At 56.0% G+C, this 24,411-nt stretch overlaps 2 protein-coding genes across 10 annotated transcripts in view; both read right to left on the reverse strand.

The window, feature by feature from the left end:
• Positions 1 to 239: 239 nt before the first annotated feature.
• Positions 240 to 5,624, reverse strand: NKX6-3 (NK6 homeobox 3). Of its 2 annotated transcripts, XM_003269625.4 has the most exons (3): positions 4,918 to 5,624; positions 2,851 to 3,020; positions 240 to 1,558 (listed from the first exon to the last, which is right to left on the reverse strand). In XM_003269625.4, exons 1-3 carry the CDS (start codon positions 5,297 to 5,299, stop codon positions 1,313 to 1,315), a joined length of 798 nt encoding a protein of 265 aa, XP_003269673.2. In that variant the 5' UTR covers positions 5,300 to 5,624; the 3' UTR covers positions 240 to 1,312. The 2 variants fall into 2 exon arrangements, with proteins under 2 accessions (XP_003269673.2, XP_030672310.1); XM_030816450.1 differs by lacking the exons at positions 2,851 to 3,020; positions 4,918 to 5,624 and adding an exon at positions 1,955 to 2,116 and having other exon boundaries at positions 246 to 1,558.
• Positions 5,625 to 8,008: 2,384 nt separating this feature from the next.
• The window catches only part of ANK1 (ankyrin 1), a 242,300-nt gene continuing 225,897 nt past the window's right edge, over positions 8,009 to 24,411 (reverse strand). For 4 of the 8 annotated variants that reach the window (XM_030817176.1, XM_030817178.1, XM_030817173.1 and 1 more), the window contains 5 exons: positions 23,077 to 23,365; positions 18,455 to 18,538; positions 16,592 to 16,732; positions 16,212 to 16,346; positions 8,009 to 10,529 (listed from right to left, as the gene is read on the reverse strand). In XM_030817176.1, coding sequence (XP_030673036.1) covers positions 16,248 to 16,346; positions 16,592 to 16,732; positions 18,455 to 18,538; positions 23,077 to 23,365 — 613 coding nt within the window. In that variant the 3' untranslated portion in view covers positions 8,009 to 10,529; positions 16,212 to 16,247. The other 4 variants (XM_030817174.1, XM_030817179.1, XM_030817180.1 and 1 more) reach the window with 4 other exon arrangements.

Here is a 24,411-nt window from a genome sequence, read left to right on the forward strand (position 1 = left end):
CCTTTCACAGAACCACAGGAGCCGTAAGGTTCATGGGACTTTTATTTTTACTGTTTATTTTTTGAAAGCCAGTGAGGATGGGCAAGTGCTTGGTCCCTTCTGGGCTGCATTCCTCTACGACCAGCCCTCACCCGCCTCCCCCAGCCCACCCCCTACCTGCCAGCAGCTCAGATCACCCAGGTAAAAAATACCACCCTTTTGGCCAGCGTCCCTGTCAGCACCAGCTCGAGTGCCAGGCCACAAGGCTATCTGAGGAAAGGAAGGGCCGTGATTCCCAGCAGGCCGTGGTTCAGCCCCTCCCTGGCATCCTCCACCCAGCCGAAGGGGCTCTCCTTCTCCCTTCCTGCCTTGTTGGAGGGGTGACGTTCTGGGGTCTTTCCCAGCCCTTCCTTTCCTCCCCAGGTGGGATGCTTCTTCTCTCTGGATGGGCCTGTCCTTATATCAGCACCAAATGATGCCCAGGTGGGTGGCCCTTGGGCACACCGTCCCCGCCTCCCCTCTCCCTGCACCTTCCCCTTTTCCCCAGCTGTCAGGATGAGGAGGGCACAGCCGTCTCAGAGGTATTGACCCTGAGGGTAAATCGGAGAAAGGAGGCCAGGGGGATTTCCGCAGCTCAGGGGCCGTCATCCTGGAGTGCCAGGGGCGTTTATTCTTCACTGGGATGTCCCACTTCCCCTCCTGGAGGCAGATTTCTTGCGGCCTGGGTTAGGTGCTCCGCTCTGGCCCCTCCAGTGGGACCCTTCCGGTGCAAAGGTCTGAGGGGTGCACCTGGCCACTCACCTGTCTTTTCTTTTGCAGCCAGCAGCTGGCTTGGGGCCCAAGACTCTGGTCTTCTGACTCCCCAGCCAGCTGCCTCCCTCACTGGGAAGTCCTGCCCACTCCCCCTCCCCCCAACAGCTGGATCACAGTGGCATGTCAGGGACCCCACAGCCAGTCTCCTGGCTGCAGAGCCTGGTCATTTTAGTCCTCTGTCCACTTGTGAATCTGCAGAACTGGCAGGCGAGGCCCGCGGAGGTGCAAGGTGCAGTGGCTTCCAGGTCTCAGGAGTGCTGTGCCTGCCTCCTGGCCTCCTCCTCCCTTAGCTAGGATGCCTGTCCCCTTTCCCTCCTTTTCCTCCTCCTCCCCCGCCTCCCCTCCTCCTCTTCCGCCTCCTCCCCTGCACCTGCTGCTCCTCCTCCACCTCCTCCACGCGCCCCTCATCCGAAGACTCAGTCCCTGCGCCCCCAGCAGCGTGGGGAACGGGAGGGGAAGGCAGGCTCCTCGGCGTCCCCCCGCGGGCTGCAGCCAGGATCCCGGGCCTGGACGGCGGGCGTCAGACGCTGTGCGCCCCCAGGCTGAGTACCGAGAAGGCGGCGCGGTGCTTGCGCAGCAGCAGGCGGATCTTCTCATCGTCCGAGTCGGGGTCCAGCGGCTTGTTGTACTCGTCGTCCTCGTTCTCCGAGGGTGCGCGGTCCCCGCCTGCGCCGGCGCCCGCGCCGCCCGGGGCCCGGGGCGTGGAGGACGAGGGCTCCAGGGCGCTCTTCTTCCGCCACTTGGTCCTGCGGTTCTGGAACCACACCTGCGATGAGAAAGACTGTGAAGGGCACAGGGGCACAGCGCGCACGAGACGCGAGAACAGCCATCCCGCTTTTACAGCCAAACAAATGGCTCAACAACGGAGTGACTGTCATATTCACGTTTCTGTTGGGGAAGGACAATAAAATTTAAAAACGTGAGCGCAGCAGCCCTCCCCTCCGCGCCCCCGTTTGCCTCCTCCTCCTCCACCTGGGCACTCGGTGGAATGCGGAGTGCGCGGGTGGAAGGCTTAGCCCGGGTGCTCATTGGAAGGTGCCTATGAGCAGTCCCTCCTCTGGGCTTCATAGACCCTCACCCTACTTCATAAATAATTGTTCCCCTAATTAGAAAAGTAACGTAGGTCCATTGCTTGGGATAGTTGAAGAGTGCAGGAACGCACCCCAGAAGCAGAAAGACATGCAGGAGAGTCTGCTTCTTCCCCCCAGCTTCCGCCCCAGGGCAGCTGAGCGGCTGATGAGGAGGGCGCAGAGGGTTGGAGCTCGGGGAGGCCCCAGGGCCCTGAGCAAAGCCCAGACCTAGGTGCCAGCCGCCCCTGCTGCATCTTTAGGCCCGTCGCCGAGTCACTGAGCCAGCATCAAAGTGGGGAAATTTGCCCTCAGACTCTGAGGCGGTAGAAACTGGTTTCCCCGGGTCTATTTAGGGGGCATTTGGGGCCCCTGCGTGTGGAGTGGAAGAGCATGGGCTCACCCTCCCTAGCCCTGGCGTGGGCGACAAGACTCCAGGCCCCTGATAGTCCATCTGATCCTGCTTAGTAGAAGGAGGCGTTGTTGTCTTCATCTTAAAGATTGATAAACTGAGGTCAGCTCCTTTTGCTGACTGGAGCATCAAGCATGAATCTGGTCCAGAGGCTGCCGACAGTGCTTGGAATTTTTGGCCAAATACCGGGGGAGAGGAAACGCCTGAGGTTGGAGTCCCCTACATCTGGGGTTGAACCCCAGCTCTGCCAGCTCTGCCAGCTCTCCCAGCTCTCCCAGCCGGGAGACACTGATCTTCATCTGCGAAATGGGTAATAATACCGACCCCCCGGGTTGCTGAGAGGATGAAATGAGGCGCCGCACATAAGGCTCTGAGAATGGGGCTCAGTGGATGATGGCCTTTTCCTGGCTATGGTTAATTACCACAGGCTCCAGGGTTAGGCAGGCAGGCAGTGCCCAGACACCAGGACAGCTGCCCTCTGGGGGGCTGCGTTGTGTGGCCACCTCTCTCCGGCGCAGCGGCGTCCTATCCGGCAGGCTCCTCCCTGCAGGGCCGGCGCCATCTCCCGCACAGACTTACCTTGACCTGCGACTCGGTCATGCCCAGTGAGTACGCCAGCCGTGCCCTCTCGGGGCCAGCCAAGTACTTCGTCTGCTCAAAGGTTTTCTCCAGGGCAAAGATCTGGTGCCCCGTGAAGGTGGGCCGGGTGTGCTTCTTCTTGTGTGTGCTGTCACTCAGGGGGTCTGGGGCTGGCAGGAGGAAGGAAGTGTGGGGTTAGTAGAATAAGTGGGGACCCTGCGGCTAGGCACGTCTGGCAGGGCAACCACCATGCCTGTCCCTCTCCCTCCTGCAGAGGTTTCCAGGACACCAAGATTCCTTTCCCCTGAGCAGCATTCTTGATATTGGAGAACAGTGACTGTGACCTCTGCCCCACCTGGGTGGGCAGGGCTCCGAGAGGGCAGCTGCCCTAGTGTAATGGGACTTAGGGGCAGCAGAGCCTCATGCCTCTCTGTCTAAAGTTCTCAATACTCACTGATGTTGCCTTCCCCTGAGGGGCAACAGGAGTTCCCTCTCTGTCCCAGGGACGTCCCTTCAGGTCACCTTCCTCCTATAATTAGGGACCAGGGCCTGTGAATTCCCTCCACCCCTGGCTTCCACCAACTTCCTTGCTCTTGAGACCCAACTTCCCAGGTCTCCAGGAAACCAGGGAGGGGCAAACCTCACACCCCAAGCTGCCACTTCCCCATGTCACCAGGCCTGGAAGTTATGTGGCTTCAACCACCCTGGAGAGCCTGGCACAGAGGCCAGAGACCCTGACCCCCAGCCTGGCCAGGGCAGCAGGCTTGGGAAGGAGCTGTGGGCAGTGGGCTCAGGGGAGTCAGAATTCCCACATGTCAGGCCTTGTTCTGTGCAGTCTGAAAGCTCAAGTTACAGGTGAGGAAACTGAGGCACAGAGAGAGGAAGAGCCCTCCTGAGAGATCATGTTCAAGTCTCTCTGCCTTTGCCTTCATTAGCCACTGACTTTCTTGGCTATGTCCCCGTGTGTGTACCTGCATTCGGGACTGAAGAGGTGGTGTGTGGGATGTGGAGAGGGGAGGGGGAGATGGAGGGAAGAGAGAGTCAGCTGAGGCTTAAAGCATCCCCGAAGCCAAGCCTAAAACAGGATCCGAGAGAGGAGGCCTTCACCTCCAGGGGCACAGCAATGGGTGGCAGCCCATGGAGGGGTGGCTGTCAGGCAGTGTGACCGGCAAGGCAGAGTAGCAAATGGGGGGACAGGTGTGCTTTTGGGGTTTCCTAGGTTGGCCCCAAGCCCCTATTGGTGTAGGGGAGCCCAGAGATCAGACAGAAGTGGAGGCCGCTGCCTGACATGGGCAGGGCTTCGGTGGCACAGAGAAGGTTCCAAAAACTCTCACCTCCCTGTCTCCCAGTGGAGCCTCACCTGCCTGGACAAGCCCTGCCACCTCCTCCAGTAACCCTGACTGGCATCACGGGCCCACCCTCTGAACCTTGGCTGAGGGATGGGTGGGCTGAGAAGAGGCCCCGTTTCCCCACAGCCAGGGCCAAGTTCAGCTGGACTCAGCAGCAACTCCCGGAGACAGGCTACTTGGTGTGGCTGCTGTTGCTAGAAACCCGAGGATGTGGTGGGCAACAGCCCCCTGGCTCAAAGGCTGGACCCGGATGGGGTCAGGGTGCGTTCTGCACCCCTGAGTGACGCCAGGGCTCTCTGGGAAGGTGAGCTGGGACATTTTCCTCACGGGGGTAGCCTTTGCCTGCTCTGGGTGAAGAAGTGGTTGCAGGGGCCCTGGGCTGCAGAAGCGAGCTGGGCTGCCTGCTGGACCCGTGCAGGGCAGGTGTGGGCTGTGGGGCCTTCTCTACATCTGGAACTGCTGGGGGCCCTAGGAGGGCAGCTGAGGTGGCTGGCAGGTGAGTGGGGTGGCTCAGACACCTGCGTCCAAGCACTGCTGGATGGGAATGAGGAGAGGGTGGAACTCAGCCTGCACTGAGCTGAGGCTACGAGTCCGGTGGTTAATGGCGACTGGGGGAGAGGGCAGTGGTGCGGGGTGCCCGGGAGGAGGCTCCTCCTCGTCCTCTGTCCCCCGGGGCCTGGCAGGTGCCGGGAGGTGGCTGGGGAGGCCCGGTACTCACTGTTGCCGCACTGCCGCCCGCCTCGCCAGTCCTGGCCCGTGTCGGCCCAGCAGTTCCGGGTCCGGGTGGGGTACTCGTTCCCAGCCTTGGAAAAATTCCCTACCTGGGGGCTGTAGTAGACCCCCTGAGAGCCGAGCCCCCCGAAGCCTGCCACGTGGGGGTAGCCGGAGAGGAGGCTGCTGTTCGGCGCTGCCACGGGCCTGCTCAGGATGTCCGTGATCCCGTGGGGGGTCCCGGCGGCCAGCTGGGGGCCCAGCCCCGGGGGGCTGAGCTTGTAGAAGGAGTTCTGCACCGAGTACTGGCACACCGGGGCCTTCATCTCAGGAAACTGAGCCAGCGGCGTGTTGTTCAGCAGGAACGTCCCCTGCAGGTTGGACTCCATGATCTCCCAGTCAGGACAGGGAAGGCTTCTCCAGGCCCCTAAAACCCAAGAGCCCACGCTCTAGCCCCAAATCTCATGGCAGGCCTGGAGGGTCAGGACCGTCTCCGAGCTCCTGACTGCCTCCCACCTAAGGCATCGGCCAGGCCCTGGCCCAGGCACCGGCACCCGATCAGCTGCTCGGAAGTCAGGTGCTTGGGGCGGGTGGGAGGCCTCCCCAGGGCTCCTGGCCTCTCTCCTTGCCCTGGCCGGACAGGGTGGCCCCCTACGCCTCAGCTCAGGCCCCCTTTCTGCCTCTGAGTCGGGGGACCCTCCATGAGAAGTTTTAAGTTCAGAGAAGGAACATTTCCCTGATAAAGATACGGCCCATTAGAATACAGGCCGGAGACTGGCTGAGCCGCCGGAGCCGCGCCGCCATTGGTCGGGGCGCACACGGGCCTCACATTGGCTTTTCCTAGACAAATTGCACTTTGAAAGATTGACTGTAAAATCAGCCAGGGTGTGTGTGTGTGTGTGTCTCTGTGTGTGTGTGCGTGTGCGCGAGCACGCGCGTGAGAGAGACAGAGAATTAGCTCTAGAAGCCCTACTCATCGCCGGAGGGTCCATCTGCTCCCCGCAAGTCTAGCATCTAGGAAAAGGTGAGTGTCTGGGGATCCCTGGAGGCTCCCAAGTCAACTGGAAGTCACTGTTCCTACAGCTGCTCCCCTGGGGAAAAGGAGGCTGGACTCGGAGGCCACTGTCCGGAGCTGCGCCGGCCCCTTTATGTGCACATGTCCAAGCTCCACAGGAGAACGCAGCCGCTCCCTTCCCTTCCGCATGCGGGGATGGGGTAAGTGGCATAAGATAGGGGTAAGTGCGGGGATGGGGTAAGAGGCTGAGTGGCATTGCTTTCTGGGGGATGCAAGTCCCTGTGGCTTGCTTGAGAGCGTAGGGTGGGAGCCTGCTGGGAAGAGGGCGGGGCGGGGCGTAGGCAGCCCTGACAGTGCCGGGGTGTGCGTCCTCCAGCTGCAGGAGGCTGAAGACAGGGCCGCCCTGCACGCGTGTTCTTGCCTCCAACTCTGGTTGGCCTTCCCTGACCTCCCTATCAGAATCTCTTCCTCATTTGTGCCTCTGCTGGAGCAATGGCCATGCTCTGTCTGGCGTGGTGCCCGGGTTTGAAATCCCTGATGGCTGAGAGGGTGGTGGAGCCCCGTGCCGGGCACTCCGTCGGTGCTCAGTTAGTAGTTGATGCAATGGACTGGGCTGAATCACAGAGCACGCATATGCTTTTTTTTTTCCTCGAATAAAGTTTTACAACATACAAGGCTCTGTTGGGGGAAACTCTCATTTTACAAACAGGAAAACCAAGGTATAGAGGAATCGGAGCCCACGTTCCAGGTACATGGGTGATTTCTGGACCGGGCAGGATTCTTCCCTGCAGTTTTTCTCTAAAACTGGAAACTAGCATGCCACTGGCCTGAACATGTAAAATGCTAGGAAAGACTGACTGCCAGACAGATGGACTTCTGCTCCTCTCTGTGCCTGGTGGCCCCAGAGCCCTTCCTGACCAGGCGTGGGCTCTGCAGGGCTTGCTCTCTCACTCCCCAGAGGCCGCCCTGGTAGGTGGGAGACTAGAGGCGCTGCTTCACTGAGCTTCTCCTGGGTTTCCAGGCCGTCTTGGTTTTCAATGGGGAGCAGAGGACCCAGGGCTCAGGGCAGGCTTCCTTCTCATGCAGAAGTTGACCCTTTGTAGCACAGGGATTTAGGTTATGCAAGAAAGATCTCACAAAGGGTGTGGAATGATTCCCTACAAATTTGGTTTAAAGAGAAAAGAGCTACATCTTTGTCTGAGATGGCTTTGCCACCAGGCCGTGTGCCACAGCCATCTGGTAGACCTGGTTCTGTTTCCCGGCGTCACCACCCAGTTCCACCCAGGCAACTGTGATTCTGAAACTGCATTTTAAAAAGCCCCCTAGGTGCTGCAGATGACCTGCTGCGGTTGCCCACTGGCCTGGACTGCCTTTCCGATTCCGAGAGAGAGGCTGGGAGTGGGGTGGGGCTGGGGTGCTCCAGGGGCCTTGGGGTTGTGACTCTGTCACCCCCTCATGATGGGAATTTGTGTGGCAGGAAAGCCGCAGCCAATGATTTGATTCTTAATGCCCAGCCTGACAAAGGCGTTGGTGTCTGGCACCCCTAGGATGAGAAACTGAAGAGACTTTAGCAACCACCTAATCCATTCTCCCATTAGACAGATGAGGAAACTGAGGGCAGCTTGGTGACCAGCCTTGCAGGAAGTGTTAGCAACTAGTTAGGAATAGGGCAATTTTTTCCCTACAGCAAGAACGAGTTCTTGAACTTTGAATAGCATTGAGTACTGGGGCCAGATGCCTTCCTAGGGAACGCTGGGGGGCCCCCTCGGTGCATGCCAGCTGGGGGCCTGGCCAAGAATCCTGGTGGGTTGTGGTGCCCCCTCCCCAGACGCCCAGATTCTCCCCATCTCATGGGAGCCATCAGGTGGAACAGAAATCTACTCTGCCAGCTCTCTGGAGGCATGTCTCAGGTGGGTGGTCCTGATTAAGGGGTTGTCCAGGCTTCTGGGAGGACTGGGCATTGGCGGGCTCTCTGGGACCTGAGCCCCACCCATAGACTCCTTCACATCCCAACCCAGGCTTTACGCTGTCCTCAGCACCCCTAACCCTCCAAAGACGAGCGGGACGGAGAGATAGAGCCCTGTGCCATTAGTCCATTTCTTTATTAATTTTGACATTGGTTCGGCTGGTGTAGGGAGAATGGTCTATACATCAGAGTGGGGTAGGGGATTCTCTCCCATAACAGAGCATGTGGGAGAGTCAAGAAAAGATCCATTTTCATAACAATTAAAAAAATCAAGGTAATTTCAAAACTTCTAAAAAGCGTCTAATGTGCAGACTGCAGCATTCTCTAGGCATCGTGTGGAGACCCCAAACTCCTCCCCTAACGGCTCCTACTAGCAGCCGGAGCGTGCAGCCATGCCAGCCGGAGCAGAGGTGCCAAAGCGGAGTCTGGAGCCGCGGGGTCCGCGGGGGCGCTAAGGGGGCTACTGGGTTGGCTGCAGCAGCGACCTGGGAGAGGAAGGTGCAGGATCGAGGCGGGGGAGGCGAGCCCTGCGCCCAGCTTCCTTGGGCCGTCACCGAATCGGTCCCAGCCGCGCTGTGCGGCCCCCCTGCCGTGGCCCCCGGGATGGGAGGATGGAGGGGGGCGCCTCTGCGCCCTGGCCGGGCCGGGGTGGCCTCTGGCGGAGACGGCAGCCGTCCGGTCTCGCCCTGCAGCTCCTCCGACTCAGCCTTGGGGAAACTCAGGCCCGGAGCTAGAGCTTCCTCTCCCTGCCCGCCCCCCTCTGAGGAAGCAAAAGCAGCCCCACCCCCGGCCGACAAGGCGTCTCGGCCGCCCCGGGGCCTGCTCGGCCCGGGGTGCACCGGGGCGGACTTGTGGGGGAAGCAGGGCCCCTCTCCGCTCACAGGCCCCGCGGCCAGGGGCCCTCTGACGTGGAGGGGGCTTCTGTGCTACTTGGAAGGTTTAAGTGTGTCCCGGGGACACTCCCGCAGAGCGGCGGGGCGGACGGGGCCGGGCCGTCCACACCGCGGCTCCCGGGACGAGAGGAGCCAGCCCTGTCTCTCTCTCCTGGCCCGGGAGGCGCCCGCCGCGAGGGCGGGGCCGGGATTGTGCTGATTCGGGCCTCCCTGGGCCGGAGGCTGTAGTGGAACTTAAGGCTCCTCCCTGATGGCACCGAGGCGAGGAACTGCCAGCTGTCTGTCTCCTTCCTGCCTTGACCCGGAGCCTGGCCCCCGCCTCTGGGCGTCCAGGCTCTCCGCCTCCGACTCTACTCCCACAGGCCATGCGGTCCGGGGAGCCCCCTGGCTCGCCTCTCCAAGAGGCCACAGGGGCTGGGCAGAGGGGAGGCACCGAGGCAGGACAGGGAACAGCCTCGAGCCTGGCACCTGCACCCAGGGCCCCCAGCCTGCAGGCTGCCTGGACTTAGAGCACCAAATTCACTCTGGGAGACCTTGGGTGGTCCTGACTTCTAAGACCTGGCAGATACATTCACTAGCCCTACTCCTTTCCTTCCTCTTTCACTGAAAGCCAGGCCACAGCTCCTTCTCCTGCAGCCGCAGAAGTCCTCAGGAGCTGCGCTGTCAGGCTCTGTACGTACTGCTAAATGTTTCTATTGGTTTGCATAGTATTTATTGTTTTTCATATACACAAGGCTGATTACTGTACAGTTTACACTTTGAACACGGTCTATGATATAGTGCTTGAAGATATAGAAAACCTCTTCTCTATGGACATGCTGGTGCAATCCTGGGTCAGCCACCGGCCTGTCCCCCGACTGAGAGAGGAGACCCTTTCAGATGGGGTCCTGGCTCCCTTTGAGCCCTACAGGTAAGCCTGGGGGTCCTCGCCTCAGATTCTTAAGTCCCTAACACAAGGAACCCCGAATGCACTCTCAAGGTAATGATTTTCCATTGGAAGATGATTCATACTGAAATTGGCAGAGAGAGAGACAACGTAAAAAATTCTAATTTATCCACAGCAGAGTCTATACAGCTTCAGAAGCCACAGTAAAATCTGTGTGTAGATTCAGTGGAGGCGAGTGGTGTGTGTGTGTGTGTGTGTGTGTCCTGAATGTCATGTAGAGCGATCTGGGAGGAGCGTCACCAGGGAGTGGAGGGGGTGTCACAAGTGGAATGGAGGTGTGTGGGTTGGGGAGGGTGGGCAGATGAGGACGTGGCTTAAGATTAAGGTGCTAAACTGATTTCATGCCTAGTTTTCTTTTTTTTCTTTCTTTCCAGGAAGCCCACATGGATTTCTGACAGATGAGGTTGGGAAAAAGTACCCTGTACGAAGTCAAAACAATTTTTTAAAAAACCCCAAAACCAAAACCCATCCCCAGCCACAAAAAGCCCTCATTCACTTTTGCATTCGCAGGCTCTCCCACGCTTGTTTTCTATCCCTCTCTCTCCCTGCTTCTTGCTGCTTTTGTGTCCTGGTTCCGACAGATCAGCTGTCATTGCAAGAGGCAGGATTGAAGCCTGGAGGTCGTGCGTCTACAGTCAGTCATTCATGCGAAGAGGGGACTAGCGGGAGTCCCTTACAGAGGTCATGCCGTCAGCCCAGAGGAACGTGTGCACCACTGCGGTGGCCCTCAGATCCAGCTCTCCTCCTGTGTGCATGGCAGAGTGTGTGGGGTTCAGGGGTTGGGTGTCGAGGTGTGATCCTGGGAGACACAAAGAGAGAAGGAGTCACTTAAAATGCAAAAGTGGAACGTCCAGCAAAAACCCCACACACAGAGTTTTGTGCTGGCAGCTCAGGCCGAATCTGACTCAGGAAAAGCAGTCTCCCCAGGCAGGGCGATGTGCTGAGGGCGCCGACCTCCTGAGATGCTGCCCTCCTTCTCTTGCTTCCTATGCAGAGGCTGTTCCCCAGAGCTGCCACCCAGGCCTCATGAATTCCTTCTGAGTGCACAGGTGCTCCAGGATGCCTCTCTGTATGGGCCAAGGAGAGCGCTGTGCTCTGTGCCCTTGGAGAGGAGCAGAGGCCCCCGTGCCTACGTGGTCACCTGGAGAGACATCCCCCAGCAATCCTTGTACTTAGGAAGGGCCACTTTTCTTGAGCCAGGGCTTGTGCCAAGAAGGGGCTAGGTGAGGCTAGGTGAGGCCTTCACTTTCTCAGTTCAGCTCTGCCAACATGCACTGATGTCTGCCATGCATCAGCCTTGGGGACCCAGGGATGGAGTGGACGTGCTCCCTGGCCTTGGGAGCTCATGCCTCAAGGGTGACAGTTCCCCTTCAGCTCTGGCCCACAGTACTTCCTGACCGCTGCCTCTGGCTGCTCTCCCCATGCCCCTCAGACGGACAGAGATCTCTGAAAAGCAGGTGCATCCTCCTCTCCTCCTCCTGTATTGAGTCTTAGGCTGGAAAAAAGCAGCTTTGCTGGAGGAGCTAAGCCCACATTCTTCAGCCTGGGATTCGCAGTGAGAAACCTCTCCTGCCCCCATAGGGCCTCCAGCCTCCAACCTGGGGTGAAAACTCCATGTTTTCAAGACCAGCCACTCACGTTCTATCTGCAGGGGCCCTGGGACCGCTGGGGAAAGGAGGGTGATTCAATAAGGAGGAGGTGACAATCTCTTGGGCAGGGTGGGAAGTGACACAGGGAGGCAGGAGCTCATTCGGAGGTGGAGCCATCCCCAGACATGGAGCTGATGGGTCCTCCAGGTGAAGGGGTTGGGGAGGAGTGTTGGAAGGGAGTAGGGAGAACTCAGCTCTTGGGTGGTTCCCCAGGGATGGGAGGGTGGTGCCGGGTTCCTTGCCAGGGGCTGCTGTAGAACTGTAAAACCAGGAACCGCTGCTGCAGTGGGTGGACAGTGCTGTCACTGTAGAGGGAAGATGCTTTCATCACTGCTGGGCCATCACATCGGCCAAGTCTGACTGTCTCCTCTAAGCCTCTGAACACGCTCTACCCTCCTGTTCTCTGCCTTCGGTCACGCTTCTCCTGTCATGGCTGCCTTCCATTCTCCTTTCTGCAGAGGTGCTGCCTGCCGCCCTCAACATCTCCACCCCACAAAACCTTCCTGATCCCTCCTGGAGCAGGGCCCTCTCCACTCTGGAAGCTCTCCCTTTTGTATTTTGTAAAAATACAAAATACAAAAAACAAAACAACAACAACAAAAAAAAGGCTGCCTTTTCTGTTTGGGAGATGGCAGAGTTGAATGGGTAAGAGCATGAACTCTGGAGCCAGACCACCCGGGTTCAAGTCCCATGCTGCCTGACCTCGGTCAAGTGCCTTACCTGCTCTGTGACTCAGTTTTCTCTGCTGTAAAATGAGGGCAGTAACAGGACCTACCCATTAGAGAGGTGTGATGTTTAAAAAGCTAAGACACATAGGTGCTTAGCATTGTATGAATGCGAACAATTACTTGGCTCTCTAGAAATGTTACCGTCTCTGTCCATCTGTGCTTTTTGATACTGCATATTTCTCTGTCTGGATTAGAAACACTGAGGGCAAGAACAGCCTCCTGGTGCTCCCCACGGTGCCTGCCCCAAGGAGAAGCACTCCTCAAATAAGAGACCATCATGGAACGTGTGGCCTGGGAAAGACAGGATCTCCCATCTACTTTACCGCCCAGGCACTGAGCAGAAGAGAAAGTTCAGACCTCAGAGATCATGCTGGCATGACTGCCCATTTCATCCCTTGGTAAACTGAGACTCTGGAGGCACAGTGGCAAGAGCAGGGGTGAGATGAGGACCTAGGACACCTCACTCTGCCCAGGACTCCTGCATTGTTCTGGCCTCTTCTCCTGGGTCCCCTCACCTTTCAAAAGCTTAAAAAAGAGTCTCTTTCGTTCTTTATTTTTATTTCATTTAGAGACAGAGACTTGCCCTGTTGCCCAGGCTAGAGTGCAGTGGTATATGATCATAGCTCACTGCAGCCTTGAACTCCTGGGCTCAAGCGATCCTCCCACCTCAGTTTCCCAAGAGACTAGAACTACAGGTGTATGCCACCATGTACAGCTAATTTTTAATTTTTTTTGTAGAGACAGGGTCCTACCACATTGCCCAGGCTCATCTCAAGTCATCCTCCTGCCTCAGCCTCCCAAAGTGCTGGGATTACAGGCATGAGTCACTATGCCCAGCCCTAGACAGCCCTTTCACAAACATAAACTCAGCAACCATCATAACCATCCTACAAGAGATATGCTGGCATTATTGCTATTTTATGGCTAAGGAACCTGAGGCTTAGGGAAGTCATTTGACTTGCTCCGAGTCACACTACAAACAAGACCTGCAATTATTTGAGTCCCAGAGCATATATGTTCTTATCTACTCTGTTCGCATCAGTGTTCACAGTTAGCATTATTATTTCTAAACCTTTTTCCTGAAGTGTAGCACATTCGAAAGGGACATTTTCATCCTCCCTTGAGGAGACTGAAGCTCAGGGCAGTTACATGACTTAAGGCCATACGACCTGGAAGCAGGAGGAGGAGGCCTTGATTCTAGACTCACAAGCTCCAGCTTTCACTCTCTGAAACAAAAACAGCCCATTCGAGTCATCTGCAATAGCTCTGTTCTATAAATTAGTCGCTGTTTGAGGCTGCGCACAGTGGCTCACGCCTGTAATCCCAGCACTTTGGGAGGCTGAGAAGGGTGGGTTGCTTGAGGTGGGGAGCTCGAGACCAGCCTGGCCAACATGGTGAAACCCCATCTCTACTAAAAATACAAAAATTAGCCAAGCGTGGTGGCGCGCGCCTGTAAGCCCAGCTACTCAGGAGGCTGAGGCAGGAAGATCACTTGAACCTGGGAGATGGAGGTTGCAGTGAGCTGAGATAGTGCCACTGCACTCCAGCCTGGGCGACAGAGTGAGACTCTCTCTCAAAATATAAGTAAATAAATAAATAAATAAATAAATAGTTGCTGTGAACACGGAATTAGCAAATACTGAACCACTGCTCCTGAGGGAAATACAAGGTTAGGCTCCTGCGAGCCTCTGGCCACAATATTTTGATCAACTGATGAATACCTAACTTCGTCTTAGGTGCGTTTCTGTTTCAAGACGCCTTATGTAATATATAGGATTGACTCATTAACATTGACTTCACCACCACAGGCACTCTAACTCATCCCTGAGCAGAGCTTATCTGATGTCCATTCCCTCCTTAAGGAACATCCCAGCCTTCTTGCACTTCACACCAGACAGCACTTCAGCACTGCCCTCAGGGGCCATTCTAAACAATGAAACCAAAAATGCGAAAAATGTGGCACTACACAAGCTGTGAGGAGGACACTTATTTATAGTATGAAGCACAGAGGCAGAGTGTGGCTTTGTTCATCCTCAGCTGGGATTGCACGTGTTGGGCGACTCAAACTTTTTGCGCCTGTGTGCGTGTCCATGAATGAGCCAAAGCACGGTGAGTGCCAGCTTTGGGGCTACAGATAAATGTCAGCGAGTAGACGAATTCGCAAATGCAGAATCCGTGAATGATGAGGCTCGACTGTACATGCTTGTGGGGGGTGGGGGTAGTAAATTAGAAAGCTTTTGGGCCCTCAGCCGTCTTCTCTGTAGCTTTTGCCCTGGTTGGGGCGGTAGGGCATTTAATGCTGTCCCCTAACCCTCTGGGACTTCAGCAGGAGCTTTTCTCCACCTCTCCCTCACCACTGCTCTCGCCCCGCCCCCCCCACCCCCCTGCCACCCTCACACTTGTCCCTGTGCCTGTCACTGACAGAGGGCCAAGTGCTGTCCCAGAGCCGGGCTGCTCCGTGTTTCTGACACCCATGCTAGTGTGGTCTGGTCCTTAATCACCTGAGGTTGGGGGGCTTCAGCCACATTGCAGATCATTTACAGCAAATTAAAATGAAATTCAAGGCTCCCTCCTTCCCCCTAGCCTGGCTTTCGGGCTGCCTCTCTCCCATTCAGGAGCATCCATAGAACCTGTGCCAAAGAGAAATTTAAAGCCACAGCTGCCACTGCTACCATAAGAAAAATAAGTCAGAAGAGTGTACTTTTCCTTTCCCTTTGCTGCTTTTAAACATTGTTTGCATCTTCAGGTTTTTTCCAGGACCCAACAGCAGCTACTCAGAGTCTTCTAAACCAGCAGCCTAGTGGGACCCCTGGCAGTGCAGGGGTTAACACAGTGACCTCCTTAAGCTGCTGAGGTGTCAGGTCTAATTTTATCCTATAACTGGATCTGCCAGTCCTCTTTTTTGCCCAAGTGCTGAGATATATTGGGAAGCCCAGAGTCAGCACTTTTGGTGGCTCAGGAGGCAGCGGGCCCTGATTTTTGCCGAATGCAGAAAGCTAGAGCCTCCTTGCTGCTTGGCCCCAGAGCCAGGCCCTGGGGTGTGAATGGCAACGACCTGGTTAGTGCTGCACTGGGGCCACCATGCCCCCTCACCTCCTGCTGACTCCCACCCCGAGGCATCCTGTACTGAGCTGCCCCGAGCTGGGCAGCATGAAGGGCCTCGGGGCAGCTCAGTACAGGATGCCCCAGGGAGGATGGAGATCAGAGCCGGCCGCTGGAGCCCCCAGCACTACACACACCTGCTGGAGACAGTCGCGCAGCATCTTCATGTCCCTTCCTCATGGCACGGCACAGCATGGCATGCCCCTGCTCCGTGGCCACACTGCCCCATGCTCACACACATGCACCATGGCCCAGGCCCCAACCCTGACGTTCTCCTGACTTGCAGAAAGCACATCGTCCACCCCTTAGGCCTGTCAGCTTAGCCCTTTCCTAGAAAGCAAGGGAGCAACGTGTTTCACAAAACACCAAGGAGAAGCTAAGCCTTGGCTGGTGAGAACTGTAGCTGGGCTCCAGGTTCAAGAGACAGTCCAGTCCTCAGTCTTGGAGCTCTTATGTTGAAGCATCACAGCCCAGACCAACTCTCCTGTCCTCTCCAGTGCACTGTCCACTGCTTTCTAGATCCCCATTGCTTGGTTTCCAAGATAATATTACCACTTAGATTTACAGAATGCTTTTACTCTTCAAAGAGCATTTTTTTCTTTCTGGCTTTTTTTCTTTTTTTTTTTTTTTTTTGAGATGGGGTCTTGCTCTGTTGCCCAGGCTGGTCTTGAACTCCTGGCCTCAAGCAATCCTCTCGCCTCGACCTCACAAAATGCTGGGAATACAGACATGAGCCACTGTGCCCGGCCCAAAAGACATTCTTACAAAACCGTGCGGTCCCTGATAAGTGGGTATTATTAACTCTGTTTCCTTGATGAGGAAGCTGGGGCTCAGAGCCACTGTTAGTAGGGTTGGGAAGTGAGAATCTCTGCCTCGAGACACAGCAACAAGTTGTTTGTCCCACATCATGCTGGGGTGGCTGGGAGGGGATAGGGTGAGACAGGGAGCAGCCACTCCACTGAAGACCAGGCCATGCAGAGGGGATGAGAAGGGCAGCGTTACCTCCCGAGAGGCTACTCCAAGGAGAGCGGCTCGGGGTCACTGTTTCCCCCTTTTCAGGCTGGCCCGCTTCACTATCTGCGCCCCCTTCCTGCCCTCTCTCAGGTCCGGCTGTAGGCCACTCCCTCTCAGCTCCACCTGCAGACAGCAGCAGAGACAGAAAGCAGGACAGATCGCAAAGACAGGCAGAACACAGGCAGAAGATCGAAAGGAGGCCACAAGGAGGCGGCAGACACACTGCCCACTGGGGAGAAGGGAGACTGGAGAGAGAGCTCGTAAAGAGGTGAGTGGAGGGAGGTGTCACGCAGACGACCTGGCGAGACGGGCAGAGCAAGGCAGCAGTGATGGCGCTGGGTCCCCCAGGGCCGCGGGCGCCTCAGTACCTTGGCTTGTTTCATAAAGGAATCAATATCGACCTCCAGCTCACTGGGATCCTCCAGGGGCCCCTCGACAGTCACCTCCTCATGCTCCTGGGCGGCATCGGCGCTGGACAAGTCTATCTGTTGGACCACCTTGCGAATGATCTGGGAAAGGAAGGGAAGGAGGAAAGGGCTGGTCAGGCCAGGCGCGGGGGCTCATGTCTGTAATCCCAGCACTTTGGGAGGCTGATGGGCAGATCATCTGAGGTCAGGAGTTTGAGACCAGCCTGGCCAACATGGTGAAACCCTGTCTCTACTAAAAATACAAAAATTAGCCCCGTGTGGTGGCAGGTGCCTGTAATCCCAGCTACTCAGGAGGCTGTGGTGGGAGAATCACTTGAACCTGGTGGATGGAGGTTGCAGTGAGCTGAGATGGCATCACTGCACTTCAGCCTGGTTGACAGAGCAACACTCTGTGTCAAAAAAAAAAAAAAAAAAAGGGCTGGTCAAGCCCTCAAGACAGAGCTTCAGAAGAGCAGGTCCCAGGAATGAGCTCCGAGGGGGAGGTAGCCTTTGTCCTAGGAGCCCCTCCTTGAGAGGCCAGGAAGAGGGACAGCCTTTGCCCCATCACTTTATGGAAAACCCTCTGCTAGACAGCCCTAAAGGGGCCTTGGCAGTGTCATTTCATGACCAAGGTGTGACTGGGTGTGACCTCCCCCTCGAGCCCACAGCCTTCTGTTTTGCTTTTTGATATGGATGGGAGTTTGTGCTCTTCCCCATTCTACTCCCATGCGCCTAAGGGCAGAGAGCATCTCTTTTTCACCCACCCATTCTCGTATTCACCTGTCCAAATCTTCAAACCCTTTAATCCGTATCTGCCATGTGCTCTGAGTGGGAGGTGAAACATCAGTGAGACACTGTCCCTCCCTGCAAGCAGCTCACAGTGCAGGAGGAAAGACAGACGCACAAGGAGCCTTGCTCAAGGGTGACGCGAGCTGCGCCTCAGCAGAAGCACATTCGAGATCCTGCCTCGGCTCCTCCTCTCTTTTACCCATAGCTAGCACCGTGCCCCACACTTGACAGGCAAGTCATGTCTCTGAATTAATATCTGCTACCAATCCAATGCATTTTCACTTCCTTTTAATTATTTAATTATTGTGACGGGGTCTCACTCTGTCACCCAGGCTGAAGGGCAGTGGCTCAATCATAGCTTATGCAGACTTGAACTGCTGGGTTTAAGCAATCCCCCTGCCTCAGCTTCCTGAGTAGCTGTGACTACAGGCATGTACCACTACGCCTGGCTAATTGTGTGTGTGTGTGTGTGTGTGTGTGTGTGTGTGTGTATACATATATATATATATATATATATATTTTTTTTTTTTTTTTAATTTTTTTTAGAGATGGAGTCTTGCCATATTGCCCAGGCTGGTCTAAATGCCTGAGCTCAAGCGATCCTCCTGCCTTGGCCTCCCAAAGTGCTGGGATCACAGGTGTGAGCCAACACACCCAGCCCATATCCTTTTTATTTGAGGAGGCCCGTGGTAGGCCAGGGATGCTCAAACTGCTTGTTTAACAGCTGTTTTCAGGGTTAGGCATCATGGGACTAGGTCTGGGATGATTCCTGGGGGCTGGCTCTTCTGGAAGGGAGCAGCAGAAGCTATTCAGGTTGACTCAGACAAAGCGGTTGTGAGGACACCATGACTGGACTGCAGATGACCAAAGCTCCCAGCTCCTGGGCCCTCCATCCCTCCTGAGCACGGGGGCAGCCAGCCTGGCTGTGCTCACCTGCTGTGAGGGCAGCAGGGAGAAGCTGCTGGCTTCTACCACCTTTATAGCTTCTAGCCCACCTGCCTCTCCCTAGCACAGAGGGGAACACTCTGCACCCACCTTCTTGGTGACAATGTTGCCCTGCTCATCCGTGAATTGCTCCTCTGTCACCTGCTCCCCTGGAATATTCTGAAACTCATTCCCCTGGAATTAATTAGAGAAAGGGAGAAAATGCAAGATTGGTGAGTGGGAGTCTGGGAGGAAGAGTGGAGGAAGAGGAAATGAAACAGCAGCAGCCAAAATAGCCATGGCCCAATAACTCCCCCAGCAGGAAACCCGGCTCAGCATGCAGCAGGAGCCACGCCAGGGCTCCCAGGGCGTGGGCGGCGCCCCCTGAGGGTCTGGGAGGCCTGAAGACAAATGGCCGAGCTCGCAATTGTGCACTTGGCCCTCACAACACCCCCTGGGAACCGGCAAAATGGGGGCAATTATGCAAGTCTGACGGAGGAGGCCCTGAGAGAGGAAGTGAGGCACCTGTTTCCTATTTTTACAGCACTCTGCAGTATAGAAAAGCCCTTCGACAGGCAGCATCACCCAGAATGTGACTTGCCTGAAACCCCAGAGCCAGTTGGTGACAGAAAGATCCGGGTGCAATCCCATGGCGGCTCACGCCTGCAATCCCAGCACTTTGGGAGGCCAAGGCTGGAGGGCCACTTGAGCCCAGGAGTTCAAGACCAACCTGGGCAACATAGTGAGCCCCCGTCTCTATAAAAATTTTTTAAAAATAGCCAGGCATGATGGTGTGTGCCTGTAGTACCAGCTACTCAGAAGGCTGAGGCGGGAGGATCACTTGAGCCCAGGAATTTACAGTAAGCCCAGGTTACAGTGAGCCATGACCGTGCCACTGCACTCCAGCCTGGACTAAACAGCAAGACTTCATCTCTAAAGATAAAAGAAAAAAGAGCAAAGAAGAGAAGAGAAGGAGAGACACAAGAGAGAAACAAAGAAAGAAACAGGACGAGCGCAGCCTCCCGAGACCCAAAGCTGAGTGTTTAATGTCACTGTCACAACGCACTGGGCACCAGAGGGCAGGTTCTGGTGGGCGCCACACACACTCTGGCTCCCAGGGCAGAACATGATCCCTGGGGGGCCTCCTGGTCCTTTTCCAGAGCTCCCCACAGCAGCGTCCCCTCAGCCCTGGCCTCCGGCGCCCACACCGCCAGCCCTGCCGGCCTCCTGCCAGGCGGTTACCTTCAGGAAGACCCGCCGCCGGACCACCCTGGTGGAGATGGTCTCCTCGTCGTCACTGAGGCCCTCGCTCTCCCCCAGCTCCTTGTCCAGCTCCTGGTGGATGTGCTTCAGCACGAAGCACAGGGACCCCCTGACAATGTGCATCACGTTCTGACAGCTGACCAGGAAGAAGCTCAGCAGCACCAGCGTGACCAGGAGCTGGGTGATGAAAGTCCACATCCTCGCCTCCTCACCAGCCCGGTCCTCTGGGGACCAGTGCAGTCAGGGGCCTGGCCACCGCAGGGGGCCTGCCTCTCATTCTCCACTGGGACTCCTGAGTCCCCCAGGGACCCCTTGCATTCTCCCTCCCTATCTCTCTGGTTTGCTCTCTTGGTCTCTCACTGTTTCTCTCTCTCTGGGCAGGACACCGAATGGCCCTCTCGGCTGAAGCAGCCCGGCCCAAGTGCCCTTCTGCCTAGCAGCCAGGCTCTGCCCTAAGTGGCCTGGGTGACATCACGCTCCTATAATTTTAGCTCCCCAAACCAGCTGCCGGAGCTGTCCAACCGGGCTAGAAGGAAGCCAGCAGGTGCCCATGTCCTGAGCACTGAAAGCACAAGTGAAAGTCACTGTGTGAGTGACACCCGCTGCTGCCTAACCCCGCCCTGCCCAGAGAGCTGGAAGTGGGGGCTCAGCCTCTCGCCTATCCTGCCCATCCCCATGGGAACTAGAAAGAGTTCTGCCCAGGGAAAGTTTCTTACTTTCAGAAAATAATACGGTCCGAGAAAGCAGCTACTTGTGTGTCTCCTTGGGCTGCTACTGCGGTGATCCAAATGATGTTTCCTGGCATGGTAGGGATGAGACCAGCTAAAACCCCGGGTACTTAGGGGTCTGCTTCAGAAATTGCCCCAAAAGGGTGAGTGATGGGCTCGGGGACAGTCAAGTGAGCCCAGCAGGGGCCCAGCACAGGTGGTGGGGCCACCTGGAAGCTGGTCTGTAATTCCCGTCAGCCCACAGGCCCTTGCACCCTTCCTTTATGAGGCACAGCCTCCTGAAACTGAAGCATGGAGCTGGTGTGTCTATTTAAGGCCTGTCCTTAAAGGCTCTTCCAGGGCTGGGCTATCAACGCCCACTGAGTAGGAACCAAGCGTATTAAACTTGCATTTACAGAGCTGATTCACAAATGCAGCCACAGCAGCTGCGGCTGGAAAAAATTTCACTTTTTAGATCAGGTTGTTCCTCTCTGAGTGGCAATGCAGCATGGCAGAAAGAACACAGATCCAGGACACAGCAGACTGACGCTGCAACTCACCTACTGTGGGGTCTTGGGAAGGCTGGGTACCTTCTCTGTGCCTCAGTTTCCTCATCTGTGAAGCAGGGATTAAAGTGCTCTCCCCACCCTTTCTCAAGGCTGCTGGGACAATCATGCCGCTTACGAATGCTAACACTATGAATAATAATGGCAAACGCTTGTGATAGTGCATGGTTCTATGTGGATTTCACGTTAACTCAGTGACACCTTACCACAATCCTAACCAAGGAGGTTCTATCGTCTTCCCATCTTACACAAAGGAAACAGAAGCAAAGTATTCTGCCTAGGTGGAGGAGTAAGTAAACGGAGGAGTCACATTCCAAATGCCTCTCACTCCACAATGCTGCTTATTTCAACAAGAAAGCACAGGAAAAAGTATGTGCAAAGAAGCCAGGCACGGGGAAGCATCTGGTTTTGGCCCAGTCAAGAAGAGTCCAACTTCAGATATTTCCTCCTAAGTCCTCAGAGAAATCAGCTGGATCACAGTCATTTCAGGCCACCTCCCAAGTCCCAAGTTACATGTAATCTGTCTATCTCCGTCACTGTTTTCAGAGGTCCAGTGGAAATACTAATAAGTGGGTGCTTTGCAAACCATCAATCACCTTCAAGGACCTCTTTGTCAGCCCTTGGGGCCTGTGAGATGGGCACCGGCAGCAGCCTGCCAGGCCCTCCGATCGGCGTCTCCAGTTCTGGGCTGGGCATGCTGGCCTTGCACGTGCATGCTGGACGTGAGGATGTAGGGCTTGAGAACTGAGGGATCTGGACCCTCTTGGTCCCTGACATTGGTCCACTGTGTGACCCTGGAGAAAGCCCTTGGCTCCTCTGGTCCGCAGTGCCCTCATTTATAATTGAGGGAGTTGGATGTGTCATCTAGAAGGCCCTTCCAGTTCCCCTCACCAAAGGCTGACCACAGAGGGGCAGTGGGAAAAAGTGCTGTAGGCGTCTTTCTCTTTCCCCAGGAATTCAGGAGAAGAGACCCAGTTAAGATCATGTGTGCTCTGGGAGCAGGAGAAATAGGTGCCCAGGAGGGCCTGATGGAAGAAACGGGCAGGCCGCCTGTGGTGAGGAGTGCACACAGGCGCTGGCTCTGCTGGGGGCACATACTTGGCAGGGGAGCATTCTAAATAAAACTTGACTGAATTCCTAGCAGTTCTATGGCCGGCAGCTCAGGGCCTTCCTTCCAGAGCCACCCTAGTCCTGGAGTCTAAGGTTCAGGTAGGAAAGAAGAGAGAGAAGGAAAGAAAGAGAGCAAGGAGAGGAGAGGAGGAAGCACCATGCCTGGACGAGGCGTGAAAACAGAAAGAGACAGAACATGTCGTTCATGTACATACTAAACACGCACATGTGGAGAACAGCGGTGCATGTTTTATAAGAACACAAGTGGAAAAGACACCCATTAATACGATGGCCAGGATGTGCTTCCAAATAACAGGTCAGCGGGAGAAAGTAGGGGGTGCAGATGAAACAAGATTGGCCACGAGTAGATCATCCTGGGGCCTGGGAATGGGGAAGGGGGATTGAATCGAACAAAATAAAGTTCAGTAAACTCGAAGGGAGTCTGGGGAAGTGGAAGAAAGGAAGGAGGGCCAGGACAGGGAGAGGCCTGGAAAATCAGGAGCAGGAGAGGAGACTTCTCTCTATCCCAGGGCCCCTCTTCTACTTGGTGACCGCCATCCAGAGTCCACGTGAATAGCCACAGAATTCCAGAGCCAAGTAACTTTGGCGACATTCCAATCACTCCCTCCTTTACCAATGAGGACCCTGAGGTGCTGGGAAGAGAGCGCCTTGGGCATGTCACACAGGTCACCGTAGGAGGAGAGTAAGCCCAATGCCCGGTGCTCGGTTCCTAGCCCTTTCTAAAACGCGACAGAACAAGAAAACCAACAAAAGCCACAACTTTGGAGTCAGCCAGACCTAGCTCAGAGCCCACTTCTGAAACTGTGGTCTTGAGCAAGTTGCTCTGCCACTCTGATCAGCAGCTGCCCAACAGGTACAGGCACCTTAGCAGGGATCCAGGAGGCAGAAAGGCAGTCCTTGCCCTTGACTTCTAGAGAAAGGGAAGCACCACTACAAGTGTTAAAGAAAGGGGATATGCTTAGCTCAGGGCTTGGGTGCCTGAGAGGCAGCCCTGGAGTCCCGGCCCCTTCCGATGCTGGGAAGGAACAGCAGCACGCAGCTCCCCTCGGGCTTTCACCTGCACTACCTGGGTGAAGGTGTTCTCGGCCTCCTGCACCTGCTCTTCTTGGCCTTGCTGCCTCCGGTCCCTGTCTTCCTGGGAGCTCTCAGCCTCGGGCTGTTCTGTCCGCGTGTACTCGCTTACAGACACCAGGACCTTCTCATATTCCTGAGATCCACTGGGCTCTAGCCCTTCAGTCATGGTGCTCGTTCTCTGGAATGAGTGTGGGCCTTGCGTGACCTCCTCTCGCCAGGAACCTTGTGCAGCATCTTGCAGGTATGAGACAATAGAGCCGTCTGCATCCCAGTCCTGCAGTCTGGGGTCCAGAAGAAGCAGCAGATGGCCGGCCGGGGAGAAAGAAAAGACACCTGGTCACCCATCAGTCTCATTCCTTTTAGACACTCTCCCCCGCCAGAGCTCTGGCTCATCAGGGACACAGACCGTCCTCCCATCCCTCCAAAGGTCAGGGGTGCGTGGGCACATTGCCCACCTCACTGCTGTGGTTCGGAGGGGTACGCGTGGCCCATCCAATGCTGTCCAGGTGGAAAGGCCACTGGTCCCTCCCTGTGGGTGAATGGCTTGCCCTTGGGGCTCCCAGAGCACTTGGCTCACCCTAATTGTCCAAACACTGGGGCCTCCACACTCTCATCCCACATCCTCAAACTCTGCCACCACCTCCTTCTGCTCTCCAGGCCCTTTCCACTCAGCAGTCCTCATCTGACAAGGTGGTCATTCTCTCCCCGTCGAGACACATTCTCCCATGGCTCCTGGAAGGTGCTGGCCTGGCGTCCCCCCCTTCCTCTCTGGCCACTGTTGTTCCGTGTCCTCTGCTGGTTCCTCCTAACTTTCCTGACTTCTGAACATTGGAGCACCCTGGGGTTCAGTTCTCAGACCTCACCGCTGTCCACATCCACTTTCTAAGCAAGCTCGTTCATCCCATGGTTCCAAAGCCCATCTCTATGCTCATCATGCCTGGGTGTGTGTCTCCAGCTCGGCTCTCCTCCTAGAACTACAGCTGTGTGCACCCCGCTGCCTCCTCCGCATCTTTACTTTGTTGTTGTTTTCTGAGACAGGGCTTCACTCTGTCTCCCAGGCTGGAGTGCAGTGGTACAATCACAGATCACTGCAGCTCTGCACTCCTGGGCTCAGGCAATCCTCCCGCCTCAGCCACTTGAGTAGCTGGGACTGCAGGCACATGGCACCACGTCCAGCTATTTAAAAAATTTTGTAGAGGTGGGTTCTGGCTCACAGGTCTACTTTGGATCTCTACTCAGCATCTCCAGGACAGTGCGATCTAATCCACACTCAAAATCTTCTCCCCTAGCCTGTCCCACCCCATCCCTGCTGCCATCCCTGGTATCT

This window comes from Nomascus leucogenys, chromosome 8 (genome assembly GCF_006542625.1).
Source record: "Nomascus leucogenys isolate Asia chromosome 8, Asia_NLE_v1, whole genome shotgun sequence".
NCBI lineage: Eukaryota > Metazoa > Chordata > Mammalia > Primates > Hylobatidae > Nomascus > Nomascus leucogenys.